This window comes from Fundulus heteroclitus, chromosome 10 (genome assembly GCF_011125445.2).
Source record: "Fundulus heteroclitus isolate FHET01 chromosome 10, MU-UCD_Fhet_4.1, whole genome shotgun sequence".
Classification (NCBI taxonomy): domain Eukaryota; kingdom Metazoa; phylum Chordata; class Actinopteri; order Cyprinodontiformes; family Fundulidae; genus Fundulus; species Fundulus heteroclitus.
The window spans coordinates 27,284,327-27,297,734 of record NC_046370.1 but is presented as its reverse complement, the minus strand read 5'-3'; the positions used below and the strand labels follow the sequence as shown (position 1 = coordinate 27,297,734).

The window sequence follows — 13,408 nt, the reverse complement described above, 5'->3', positions numbered from 1 at the left end:
CCCTCTGAAAATGGATTGCCGATTTGAATGGAAAGTTAACTGGTCTGCACAATTCAAAATAGCTGGCATACGTCCGTCCGTTGTCTTCCGCTTATCCGGGGTCGGGTCGCGGGGGTAGCAGCTTCAGTAGGGAGGCCCAGACGTCCCTCTCCCCAGCCACTTGGGCCAGCTCCTCAGGAGGAATCCCAAGGCGTTCCCAGGCCAGCCGGGAGACATAGTCCCTCCAGCGTGTCCTGGGTCTTCCCCTGGGCCTCCTCCCGGTGGGACGTGCCCGGAACACCTCACCAGGGAGGCATCCAGGAGGCATCCTGACCAGATGCCCGAGCCACCTCAACTGGCTCCTCTCGACGTTGAGGAGCAGCGGCTCTACTCTGAGTCCTCCCCGGATGACTGAGCTCCTCACCCTATCTCTAAGCGAGAGCCCAGACACACTACGGAGAAAACTCATTTCAGCCGCTTGTATCCGGGATCTCGTTCTTTCGGTCACGACCCAAAGCTCGTGACCATAGATGAGGGTAGGAACGTAGATCGACCGGTAAATCGAGAGCTTCGCCTTTTGGCTCAGCTCTCTCTTCACCACAACGGGTCGGTACAGCGCCCGCTTCACAGCAGACGCCGCACCAATCCGCCTGTCGATTTCCTGCTCCATCTTCCCCTCATTCGTGAACAAGACCCCAAGATACTTGAACTCCTCCACTAGGGGCAGCACATCCTCCCCAACCCGGCGAAGGCACTCTACCCTTTTCCAGTTCAAGACCATGGTCTCGGATTTGGAGGCACTGATTTTCATCCCGGCCGCTTCGCACTCGGCTGCGAACCGCTCCAGTGAGAGCTGTAGATCACGCCCTGATGAAGCCAATAGGACCACGTCATCCGCGAATAGCAGAGACGCAATCCTAAGGCCACCAAAGCGGATCCCCTCAACACCTTGGCTGCGCCTAGAAATTCTGTCCATAAAAGTTATGAACAGAATCGGTGACAAAGGGCAGCCTTGGCGGAGTCCAACTCTCACCGGAAACGAGTCCGACTTACTGCCGGCAATGCGGACCAGACTCTGACACCGGTCGTACAGAGACCTGACAGCCCTTATTAAAGGGTCCGGTACTCCATACTCCCGGAGTACCCCCCACAGGATCCCCCGGGGGACACGGTCGAATGCCTTCTCCAGATCCACAAAGCACATGTAGACTGGTTGGGCAAACTCCCATGCCCCCTCAAGAATCCTGCTGAGGGTGTAGAGCTGATCCAGTGTTCCACGGCCAGGACGAAAACCACACTGCTCTTCCTGAATCCGAGATTCGACTATCCGACGGACCCTCCTTTCCAGAACCCCTGAATAGACCTTACCAGGGAGGCTTAAGAGTGTGATTCCTCTGTAGTTGGAACACACCCTCCGGTCCCCCTTTTTAAATAGGGGGACCACCACCCCAGTCTGCCAATCCAGGGGAACTGCCCCCGATGTCGGCTGGCATACGATACGTGTAAAATGTTGTAAATGTCTGATGCACAATACATGTTTTGCAAAAATTTGATGGCAGAAAAAGGACAATTTTCAGTTGTTATTGGTAATTTTAAACAATTACTTCATTGTAATACATACTTTTTAGTTTGAAGTGGACATTGCAGTGTGATGTTGGCCTATAGTGCATCTTGAAACACCCTTATTCTGACAATCAATAGGCCAATTAGACAGCCTATTGATTGTAACTGTAACTCAGGAAGTGAATATTTAGCACTTTTAAATGTTCTCATAGGGCTTTTTTATTGTTCCATTTGGCCTTTGCTGTGTTTATGATCTACCATCTTAAATTTCTGTAAATCAACTGAACAGAGGAAATGTTCTTATATTGCTTTCATCTTAGACTTTTCGGGTTTCAGTAACAGAACACTTAGATTGTTGATCTAATTTTTTGATCAGATAACTTTTTTTTTTTTTCATTTATTTGAACCGTTTCCTTGACGTCACCGTTTCCGCGCCGTCTCCTTTAAGGTTGCTACGGGTTACGGGCTCACATGTCAGAACGGGGAGAATTGACGTCAGTGACGGCTGCCGATTGGTTCTCAGCCATATCCGGTGGGGCAGCGGTCCAAGGCTCAGGGAAAAAAAAATCGAAGCGAGCTGGAAGATCTGTTAACGGTGTGCTCTCTGAAATATATCGTACATCCCGAGTCTTTATCGAAAGGCTCGGTGGGATTTTACAGTTTTTGTGAGTATTCGTGTCGTTTCTCCGCTGTCTGTTTAGGTGAAATTGGTTTCCTGCGTTTCCCGTTTGTTTATGATAGAACTCAAGATGGCGTCATTGGAGGAGAGCTTTGCCTTTGCACAGAGCCAGCAAGCCAGTCGTTGACGCACAGCGCATACCAGATATAGTTAGCCAGTTGTAACCAACCTAATATCCTGCATTTTATGGGTGCGTTTTAGGGGACAAATTTCAACCTGCTCATAGTGAATTTTTTTTTGCAGTGAGTAGTTTAAGTTCAGCCGTCGGCCTTCTTGACCTACACGGCGATACCACTACAGACAGAACATTTTGGTTTATATTCCTAAAAGCGCTCATGTTAGCTACACTTCCTTCCTTCATTTAACACATTTCCAGCTTTTCTGATAAGCCACGTTTTTGTGCATCTGCTGTGCTTTCACTTTAAATGACGTTGATTATTTGATAGACAGCAGGTGAAATTCTGCATCTGAACCAAAGGTTTTTATTTTATTTTGTTGTGGTAGACCCAGGCAGCCATAATGGGTATTTAGATTAGTGCATTACATAAGGCGTAAATTCGCTACTAATAGCTGTTAAATGTGGCTCCCCGGGTCCAAAACCGGATACACCAGGTCACCGATTCGGCGTTGGGTTGCTTTAAAACAAGCCAGCCACGTCTCCAGCGCAAACGTAGATTTTTTTTCTTACTAGTTTTGTGCCAGGATCATCTTGGATAGCTGGTCAGTAGTTTCCCCTCGTTCTCTTGTCAGATTAGAATTGGTTCCTTTCATGCTCTCTGCGTGTGCACAGTCCGCTGGCAGGCACGGATTGGATTGTTCTGCCAGTGCCATTTATTCCTGTAAAATGCACACATTGATCGGTGGCAAGAGTTGCTGCAGCCAGCTCACATAGCTGAAGCTCAAAGCTAAGTTCAGAGCCTTCAGATCACCTGAGGTCAGTCTGTTTTTTTTTTTATATAAACTCTGTTCTGGGTAAAAATGCTGTTATGGTTTGGCTTGTCAGCTGACTAATTTCACCGCCTAACTTTAGGCCCTTTGTGGGGTAAGGCGGTTGAATAAAAAAAAAAAAAAATGAAGATAGGTTTTGTTGAGACTGATAGAAAAAAGTGAAACGGTTAAGTCTGAAAAAACATCTGTGTTAGAAAATGTCCCCCCCCCCCTCCCCATTCACATAAGTGTGATCCCATCATATGACCAGGCTCCATGGCAAACAAAACAAATCCTCATCTTCCTGCTTCCTCTCACTCTGGTTCTATTTTTCTCACATTCTCATCAGCTCTGCCGGTCCACGGCCCGGCCTCACAGAGGTGCACCCTGGAGCACTTTATTTAGAAGCTTTTGCCCATGCCGAGTTATCCCCTTAACATTGTGCAGTTTTAAATCTGACATCAAGCTCTTTTGTGTCCTCTCCAGCTCTAAGGTCAGGGGTCATAGAGCAGGGTTGCGGCTGTCGCCATGGCATCTGGAAGCACGAGCAGCGAGGAGGAGCGGAGCCTCAGGGAGTGTGAGCAGTACGTGCAGAAACACAACATCCAGCAGCTGCTGAAGGACTGCATTGTCCAGCTGTGCACCTCAAGGCCGGACAGACCCATGGCCTTCCTCAGGGAGTACTTTGAGAGGCTGGAAAAGGTTGGTGTTCAATGGAGTTTGCAATGTTGGCCGTTGGGTAGTAAACAAATCCTTGTATAATGAAAAGCAGAGCATTACACAGCCATAACTTACCAGAAAAAACAAGATGGGTTTTCACACTTAGGCTCTACATATATTCTTTAAATATATGTAGAAAACAGCTGTTCAGATCATATAGTCAATTAAACACGTTCACTGTCTTTTCACATTTCTACAACACTGTTATTAAGGTTTTGGTATCTACTTCTTTGTTGTGTTTTTTTTTTTTTTTTTTTTTTACGCAGATATATCTCAGAAAGATCCATTAGAGTAAAACTTTCTAACATTGCAAGCAAAGCAGCTAGGAGTCAGATCAGTGATGTGAAGTCATTTACATGGCAGTCATTGTTGTGGTGCAGCAGGGAATATTTCTGCACAGCAGTGTTCCCTGTTCTGTTCACTGGTTTCTTTGTTTCAGTTTGCTTCCGATTAGGGCTGCACAATTGATCAATTTGCAATATAATCACAATTTTTAAAAGACGCAATTTCCAAATGAGAGAGGTCTGCAATTTTTGGCCATGTAACAATTAATGGATAAGAAGCGTCCTTTAGGTGTCGGTAATAATAAGTTTAAAGAAAGTTTGCCTCCACATGGAAGGGAAGAGAGTTGCAGCAGTGAGATGATCTAATTTTATTATTTGTTTTAGAGTTTATATAATTATAGTTTTTAACCAGAACCTTTCAGGAATCTCACCATAGCATTAAGTACCTGTTTAATACATGGAATTGTTTGTTGGTTTCACTTTGAACCTTATGATCAACAAGGATTGATGTCCAAATCATCAAGCTATTCTCTTGAATAATAATATTCTGATTAATAAAAACAGTTATATTTCTTGTTTTAAATAGTCCTTGTTTACAAATATCTTTATCTTCAGGCCATTTTTGTTACTTGTGGTTAATGCAGAGAAAAGTCAAAGTTAAATCACAATTATGGTTGGAATATAGCGCAAGTTTGATTTTTGTGAAAATGGCACAGCCGTACTGCCGGTAACAGCGAGCCGAAACATCAATTAGTGCGCACACCTCTCTGAACGTATTCAAGTCTTTCAAATACGTAGAAATTTTTTTTCTTTAGAAATAAACCGGTTTTTAAGTGCTGTTTAGAACCAGAAAGGTAAAAACCTCTTCGCCCCTATGGAGTTCATTCTAGATTCAGTTCAGTTTGATGATTTATTGTATTTTGATCCTCTAGGTAAGCCGTTCTACAACTTCAGATTTATATGTTTTACTCTAATGGAAGAAAGGATTCTTCTGTTTTTTTTTTTTTTTTTTTTTTTTTTCTACAAATCACATGGCAGAAGATGGCATTATGCCAAAAATGGTTTATTTTTGGTTTAAAAATATAATCTCAGCTCTTATTATTCCAAATCCAGTTGTTTCCAGTGTTTTTTTTCTTCCCCTTATCGTTTCACAAAAATAAATTAAAGAAATAATTTTAAAAACTTGCTTTTATGTCAAGCATTTCATCTGGCAGTTGACTTGAATTCATAGTACAACTAAATACAAGCTGTGAAATATGCTTGGAAAACAAGATGGCGACGCTGCTATTGTAAACAATGAAAATATAAATAAATGTTTGCTGGCAGTGATATTACACAATGAGCTGAGAGCAGGCTTCACTTGTTCTCAGACTTCAAACTAACTTAAAAAAGTAAGTAAATTAAAGTGCCTCGTCTTATGGTAAAAAGTTTCCTTTTTACAATATTTTGACAATATATTTTACTAAACATTGTATGCTATTCTCTTCATGGAACCCCACTGAGTGCATTTGCAAAATAAAATCCAGATTTTCCAAAAATTAAATCTTAAATAGTAAATCTAAGTTAATCAATTAAATTTGATTTATCGCCCAGGCCTACAGTGAAGCATAATGTTCACTGTAACTTAAGGAGAAACTGTTTTAGAGGAATTTAAAAACATTGATCATTGACCTCAACAATTAAATTGCCTTTCTTTGACCAAATAACAAAATTAACTAAATAAACTCCCAAGTCCAACCAGATGATGTAACTTATGATTGAGATAGCACTTGCAGACACCCAGAGACCGTTTTCTGGATATGCGACAAACTCAGGGTAAAAATATCCTCTTTCTTTATTTATCTGTCTAATCTTGGGGGGTCCTCTGACATTTTTTTATTTTTTAAATAAATTCTGCTTTTTACTTGATCTCCTGTTGTACACAGTGAAGCTTTTAACCTAAAGAAGTGCCTTTTCTTAGTTGTTAAATACAAACACAAAATAAGTGTTTCTCTGAGTATTTCTGCAATAACAGAATAGTTAGACATCCAGTATGAGAATGAATCTCTTGGTTGTAGGAGGTGTAACTAACTGAAGAAGACTAGATATTAGATATATATTTTCAGTATTACTGAGTGCTTAAGAATAAAGTCATGGGGAAAACACAAAGATGTAAGAAGTTTAAAAAAAAAAATAGTATTAAAATAGTGTGGATCTGCTTCAAAAGGTACAGACAAAAGATGAAAGCTGCAGTTACACATTTGGGGGGAAAAATCTTACTGCAAGACAAGTCCGCGTTTCTTCCTGATTGTTGCCACAGACGCAAAGAAGACTTTATGGCCAGTCGCTAAAACAGTGGGCGTTACTGATAATGCTCCTACTGAATAAAGCATGGAAAAGCAGTTATTCTAGAGTCATATGACTTAAATTCAGCTAAATGGATTAAAAGCCATGAAATAATTCCACGACCTGATCTCTGTCCTGCATGAGGCACCCCGTTTGCTAAAACCCTGACGAAAGGCAGAGACGCTGAAACTATCTACAAATCCAATCTCTGTTAGCTAAACCCCATCAGGCTCCATCACAAGGCCAGCGTACGCTAGATTTATTGACCCCCGTAAGCTTCCTCTTTCACTTCGTCCTGTAGGAGGAGGCCAAGCAGATTCAGAATCAGCAGAAGGCCAGCAGCTCCCGTTCAGACTCGCGTGACGAGGAAGTGTCTCCACCCATGAACCCTGTGGTGAAGGGTCGCCGGCGGAGAGGCGCCTTCAGCGCAGAGGTTTACACGGAGGAGGACGCAGCCTCATACGTCAGAAAGGTATTCACGCGCTGACCTCAGCAATCAGGAATACGATGCAAGCAACGCTGCCGTGGATTTGCTTCAAATATCTGTTTTCTTGCTGATATTAAAGGTCATTCCAAAGGACTACAAAACAATGGCCGCTTTGGCTAAAGCCATTGAAAAGAACGTGCTCTTCTCGCACCTCGATGACAACGAAAGGAGGTAGCTGCCTTAATCTATTAATTAAAGCTTCTCTTAATAATGTTTAAAGCTTTCTATATACACCTCCAGCTCACCATCTCATAAATCTGTTCTTTCTCAGTGACATATTTGATGCAATGTTTCCAGTCACCTACATTGCTGGGGAAACAGTTATTCAGCAAGGTACGAATACAAGAGAAATAGTTTAAAGCATCAATTAATAACCACGAGACTAAAAATGTTAGTTTTGCTCCTTCAGGTGATGAAGGGGACAACTTCTACGTCATCGACCAGGGAGAGATGGATGTGAGTGCTGATCTTGTTATGTCACACAAACATTTTGGCTCTTTGGATTATATTAAAAAAAAACAGCACCTTTTATTGGCTGCACAAAGGCCTAAATAAAGAGTATAAATGGGTGTTTATGCGACCGATGGTTCAGGTGTACGTGAACAATGAGTGGGTGACGAGCATCGGAGAGGGAGGCAGCTTCGGAGAACTGGCCCTGATCTACGGCACCCCGAGAGCGGCTACGGTCAGAGCCAAGACCAACGTGAAGCTGTGGGGCATTGACAGAGACAGCTACAGGAGAATACTCATGGTACTAAGCTCAATAATGATAACCCCGCTCTGTCAGTTCGTTGCTTTGGAGCTGCGCTAACCCCATATGCCTTCCTCTATAGGGAAGCACTTTGAGAAAGAGGAAAATGTACGAGGAGTTCCTCAGGAAAGTGTCCATTCTAGGTGAGCGTCTTCTCTTGCGACTGTTTAAAAATAGAAACGGAGCGTCATGTTGACCGTGTGAAGATCCAAATAACACGAAGTGTCTAAAAATATCCTTGTCAGTCAGTTTAGCTCGGATCTTTCCTGTAATCCTCAGAGTCTCTTGACAAATGGGAGCGTTTGACGGTGGCCGACGCCTTGGAGCCCGTTCAGTTTGAGGATGGACAGAAGATCGTTGTGCAGGGCGAGCCTGGAGATGAGTTCTTCATCATTTTAGAGGTAGGCTTTTCAGACCGCAGCACACAGGCACATTTCTTTCTCTACACAGGAGGACACCACAGTTGTACGTTTTCATTGTTGTTGGGTTAGATGTGCTGGTTAATTTGTTCTGTAGTTCTCTGTATTGTTAAACTTTAAACAAACCTTTTGGGGTTTTTGTTTTTGTTGCGACTTTGAACAAACCAAAATCAGCCAAATCTGTTTTTAGCCTGGTACAAAATAAGCTTTTTTCATTGAACCCCTCTTTAACAATTCTTTTTATAGTGAAGAAAGTAGTCAAAGTTTCAGGGATGTTTCTCTGCATCACTGAAAATAAACAAAATGCCATAAAATCCTCCAGGTTTAGGGACCAGTTTATATAAATAAAACCCAATTATTAAGATTTAGAGCTAATGGTATACTGTAGCATTATCAAAATAATCAATGTCTCGATATAATCAATAATAAAAATGAATGATTAAAAAATACACACTTGAATAATCCATATAAACCGACCCGTTGACATCAGCCCAAACTGTTGAGCTTCTTCCGACAGCAGCGCACAGAGACGCTCCCATCTCCCCTCTGCGTCCGCACACCTTACCCTAATAATGAGCTGTTTGTTGCTGGATGTTTTAAAGTCTGCCAACATGTGGAGAACAGCCAGAAGAAAACATGCAACTCTCTTCATAGACGAGATAAACTCAAAAGCGTTGTTCAGAGAAACTTTCCCTCGCTGACGGACAAGAAAAATGAAATGCTGAACGGAGCTACATGCTAAACTAGCATTAGCTGCACAGCGATTCACCACGGCACGCAACGCTCCGCTCTACGTAACCCCGCACTAAGTTGACGTGTCCAACAGAATATTTGAGAGGACATTTTTAGATTTGCTGTTTTGGGTTTTCTGTTATCAGATGAAAGGCAGCGTCACACTGTGTGTGGAGTGGGTGGAACAGTCTGCATTACACAGCTCTGCAGTTGAGCAGACTTTATTATTAACTTAAATAGAGTAAAAAATAATGACCAAGTTAACCTTTTTAAAATGACTTTATATATTAACAGGAGCTGTGACCTGGATCAGGCAGCAAAGCTTTGAGCGTTCTGGATCGTTTATCTAGTGACACAATAAGTCACGTTTCCCCAAACAGTGAGCTGTGTGCAAAACCAACATATTTTCACTGTGCAGCTGCTGGTGTGTGAACATTCAGTCCATTTTGACCACGGTTCCCTTTCAGCTGAGATATTTTTACCTGTAGATAAACTGAATTTAGAGCCGTTTGTGCATTATGCCATTACTGCAAGGAAGCGTTAACAATTACAGTCTCACAGTCTTGGGAATTCTTATCTGTAAAGAATTTACAATACAGTATCTAATGAGATGGCAATCAGTGCAAAGATTTTAATTAAATTACTAATGATTTAAACACATATTTTAGCCCATTAAATGATTATTGGCTCCTGTTTCAGTGCTTCCTGATGACGATGTTTACTGGTACGTGTGTTAGGACTGAAAGCTGGAGTTTGACCTCTGCGTGTGTCCTTTCCAGGGTTCAGCTGCTGTTTTGCAGCGTCGCTCCGAGAACGAGGAATTTGTTGAAGTGGGAAGATTAGGACCATCTGACTACTTTGGTAAGAATCAAAGGAACATTACCTCAGTGTATCCCTTTTAGAGAGAGCAAGCATTACCTGGTCTGCTTTCAGGAAGAGCCATTAGCAAATCCTGAGATGTTTGCTGATACAGCCCTAGTCTAGTACTTGATTAAAATCAATGCCTTCTATAAACTATAGAGTAGTACACTACATGGTGTACACTAGTATTGTCATTGTCTGCCATTTGCTTCTGGAAGTTCAACAATGACGTTTTGGAAGCTACAGGCTATTTTCTTTAATGCTCTCTAGAAGAGTTTGTAGAAAGCAGCAGTTCCAGCTGCTGATGTTTTAATGTGGAGCGCTAGGCTAATGCTAGCCTGTTCCCTGCGTTCAGTTGGCGCTTTGTTTTGAATGTCACGTTTAATGAATGGGGTCCAGCTGCTCTCTGTACAGCTGTCCTTCGCCCACTGTCTGGGGGGGGGATGTAACTTAGACGGAACAACAGGAGCAGATTTTTTCAGACTGATAGAATAATATGAGAGGCAAAACAGTGATATAAAACAAATATTATTTTTCTAATTGTCTCCTTTTGCCTTGCAGGTGAGATCGCCCTGCTGATGAACCGCCCCCGTGCCGCCACGGTGGTCGCCCGCGGCCCCCTGAAGTGCGTCAAGCTGGACCGGCCCCGTTTTGAGCGCGTCCTGGGCCCCTGCTCGGACATTCTCAAACGCAACATCCAGCAGTACAACAGCTTCGTGTCGCTGTCCGTCTGAGGGAGGAGCGTCCCTCCAGATCTTCTTCTCTGCCCAAGCCTCCACTTCCTCACCTCCTTCTCTTCTTTCAGACCCAGGGTCCACAAATGCAATTTGCTTTTTGTTGTCACTTTGCTCTCATTTCTTTTTTTGGCTTTTGATTTCTCTCTTTAGTTTGACTCAAACGAATCGTTTAGCTGTTACCACGCGTCACGCTGTGGTGACTTTCAGCCATTCACCAGCGCTTGTACCAGCGGCTGTACGCTACCTTGTAGACACAGTTACACACCATGTTACTTATCTTTCATATATATACATATAAATATATATATATATACATATATATTTGCTGGTTACACTTTTCTTTTTTGATTTCAATTTAAAGCAGGAGATCTGGAAGACTTTAGGGTCTCAGACTGATGAGACAATCAGACCTTACACGGCGCTTTTAACGTTTGGTTGTTTTTCTTCTCAGATGAGGTGAAGGCTGATTCTTCCCTCTTTAGGTCATGTCAGTTTAAGGTACACAGCAGCAAGGCAGAAATATGACCGCATCCAACTGTCTTTCAGCGTTTAAAACCTTTCTTTTTGGAGTCAGCTGTAATCTGAGGCTCCATTTTGTTTTATTGTTTTTTTTTTTTTTTGTTACCTTTTGATGGGGATAATGTAGACAGTGACGTGTCTGTTTTGCTTAGTTTGGAAGAGTTTGTACAACTTAAAGGTTTTTATTGTGCAGCTACCAGGCTAGTGCCAAATGTTGATTATTGTCACAGCGCAGAGATGCATAGCGGTGGAAATGTTCCCTGGAGCTCCGACAGGAAATGGCTACTACCCTTAGAGTCGTCCTTATTGACTGAACAACCACACGAGAACTGCCTTTAATACTCGAAGGAGACACAAAATCCAAGAATAGAAAGTGAAGTAAAGGAGTATTACGTGAGTTTCAGTATTCAGTTTTAGAAAATACCAAATAACTTGGTCACTCTTCTGCTATTGTTTATAATCAAAATGTTATTATAGTAGAGTTAAAATAGTTCTATTATTATCATTGACAAAAAATGATAAATCTTATGGTTTGGAGTGAAATATGTTTAACTGTCTTTTGTAAACACTTATTTTTCCATAAATTCTATTTTAGGTGTTTGGTGCCACAAAGTAATACATAAATAAATGATTCTTCTTGTCGACTGACATCAACAGTATGTACTCGTATCGTGTAAAACGTCATGGGAATACTTTTTAAACATAAATGGAAAGACGAGTCGCGGGCTTGTATTTAGCGACGATAGCTGAAGGGCAGAGGGAGCAGGCGTCGACTCAAACCTAGTGTCATTGCTTCTTATTGCCTGTTTGGAAAAAAAAGGTCCTTTTCACCAGAGCGACTGGCGACCTGTTCTCTTCGCTTACCTGGCATGATGTTTTAAGGCATCCGGTGATCCGGTCTCAACCGAAGGATGTATTTAAAGAAAAGAAAAAAAAAAAAAAAGCTTGATGCAGAAGCAGGAACTTTGTCAGATATTTTGTTTCGTTATTCCCCTCGCTTAACTGCTTCACCACTATTTAGATGGCATACAATGTTTTTGTAAAATCTCTATCAAATGAGATGAGGTTGACCCCCAACTCCTCATTCCTGCTTCCCCCCCGAATCCGCCGCCGCCTCTCTGTTTTACGCTTCATTTAGAGCAGCCGTATGCGCTTCAGTTTGAGACGTATGTTTGCTTTTTGGTACTGACTGCCGGGCGCTCAGCTCGGCGACAGGAACTTTTGGACTTAAACCGATCATCTGTTCGCCCCGGCCGTTCTCCTCGGATGTGGTTATTCCCGGGTGTGTGTCCACTGATAACACATCCTGTTTATCCTCCGTCAGGGTCGAGCGACTCACCTTTTGTCAGAACATCGTTTTCATGTAAATAGCTGCATCGAAGGTTTTAGTTGGAAAGGTTTTTAGCCACACTGCAATCGTCCCGGTTTGCCTTAGCTTACCTAACCTGGGCTTACAGTAGTCGTCCGTCACTCCTGCTAGCCCGACCTTCAGAGAGCTTGATCGGTGTGCAGCACGAGGAGCTGCTGGCCATCAGAGGACCATTCTTTTTCTATTCTAACCTGTATTTAGTTTGACCTCCTGTATGTGCAAAGATGTTTATCCTTTTGGTATAGATTGTTCCAGATGGCAGTTTAAGCAATAAAAAAGGAAAAAGTAATTCACCTTTGTCTCTGGCCTCATTATTCTAATTTATTTATTTATTTTTACTTGGAGTGATCTCGTGTTTTGCAGTTTATTCTTCATACTTGGACTTTTGGTGTTATTGGTTTAAACAAACTAGTTTCTAGAAGTCAGACAGGGCATCTAGTGCTGTTTTTCACTCAGAATTTTACGGGTCGCTGTCACAGCCGTCTTATCAGGTCCCTCCAGTCCGTGGAGCTTTCTGAAACCAGGAGCTGCATGGAGACAAAGCAGCCTGACAGTCACTAATGTTTGCAACAATCTGCATGTAAAGAACTGTGAAAAATGTCCCTGCTGTTTTATTTAGTCCCTCAAATGTTTTAGCTCTAAATTCAGTATCAAAGATAAACTGAATAAAGAAAAAAAAAATCAAAGGATTTTGTTTATTGCAGAAAAGATCAACCAACCTGGCCCTACGGAAAGAGGTTATTGCCCTCTCCCTTAACCGCATGTTTGTAAAGCTGAGTTTAATTTCGCTCACCGCACCCAGACATGATTATTGTGTGACCCCTACAACCAATAAATTGTTAAATAGAACCTGTCTGACAACAGGAAGAAGGCTAAAAAACCTGCTATGTTTGCTCAGCAATCCTACCCATGATGATGTAGTTCATGACATTAAAATAAATAAATAAATATTTTTTATTGGTTCTATGTAATTTTGCAATTTTATGAGAAACTGGATTTTCATTGGCTGTCAACCATGATCATCAAATTAAAAAAAACACCTTTTCACTTTTTGAG

At 42.1% G+C, this 13,408-nt stretch overlaps 1 protein-coding gene across 1 annotated transcript; it reads left to right on the top strand.

Moving 5' to 3' along the window:
- The first annotated feature begins 2,053 nt into the window (after positions 1 to 2,053).
- prkar1ab (protein kinase, cAMP-dependent, regulatory, type I, alpha (tissue specific extinguisher 1) b) lies at positions 2,054 to 12,641 on the top strand. The gene is made up of 11 exons (XM_012876137.3): positions 2,054 to 2,207; positions 3,635 to 3,850; positions 6,779 to 6,949; positions 7,044 to 7,135; positions 7,236 to 7,297; positions 7,374 to 7,420; positions 7,557 to 7,715; positions 7,798 to 7,858; positions 7,995 to 8,116; positions 9,646 to 9,727; positions 10,289 to 12,641. The coding sequence occupies exons 2-11, from the start codon at positions 3,677 to 3,679 to the stop codon at positions 10,459 to 10,461; spliced, it is 1,143 nt and encodes a 380-aa protein (XP_012731591.1). The 5' UTR covers positions 2,054 to 2,207; positions 3,635 to 3,676; the 3' UTR covers positions 10,462 to 12,641.
- Positions 12,642 to 13,408: the final 767 nt, after the last annotated feature.

What these genes read in the sequence shown, in the direction of transcription:
- prkar1ab (XM_012876137.3), top strand. Translation starts at nt 3,677, where the DNA reads ATGGCATCTGGAAGCACGAGCAGCGAGGAGGAGCGGAGCCTCAGGGAG. An exon ending in ACTTTGAGAGGCTGGAAAAG is followed by an intron (nt 3,851 to 6,778) that starts GTTGGTGTTCAA and finishes TTCGTCCTGTAG; the next exon opens with GAGGAGGCCAAGCAGATTCA. An exon ending in CAGCCTCATACGTCAGAAAG is followed by an intron (nt 6,950 to 7,043) that starts GTATTCACGCGC and finishes CTGATATTAAAG; the next exon opens with GTCATTCCAAAGGACTACAA.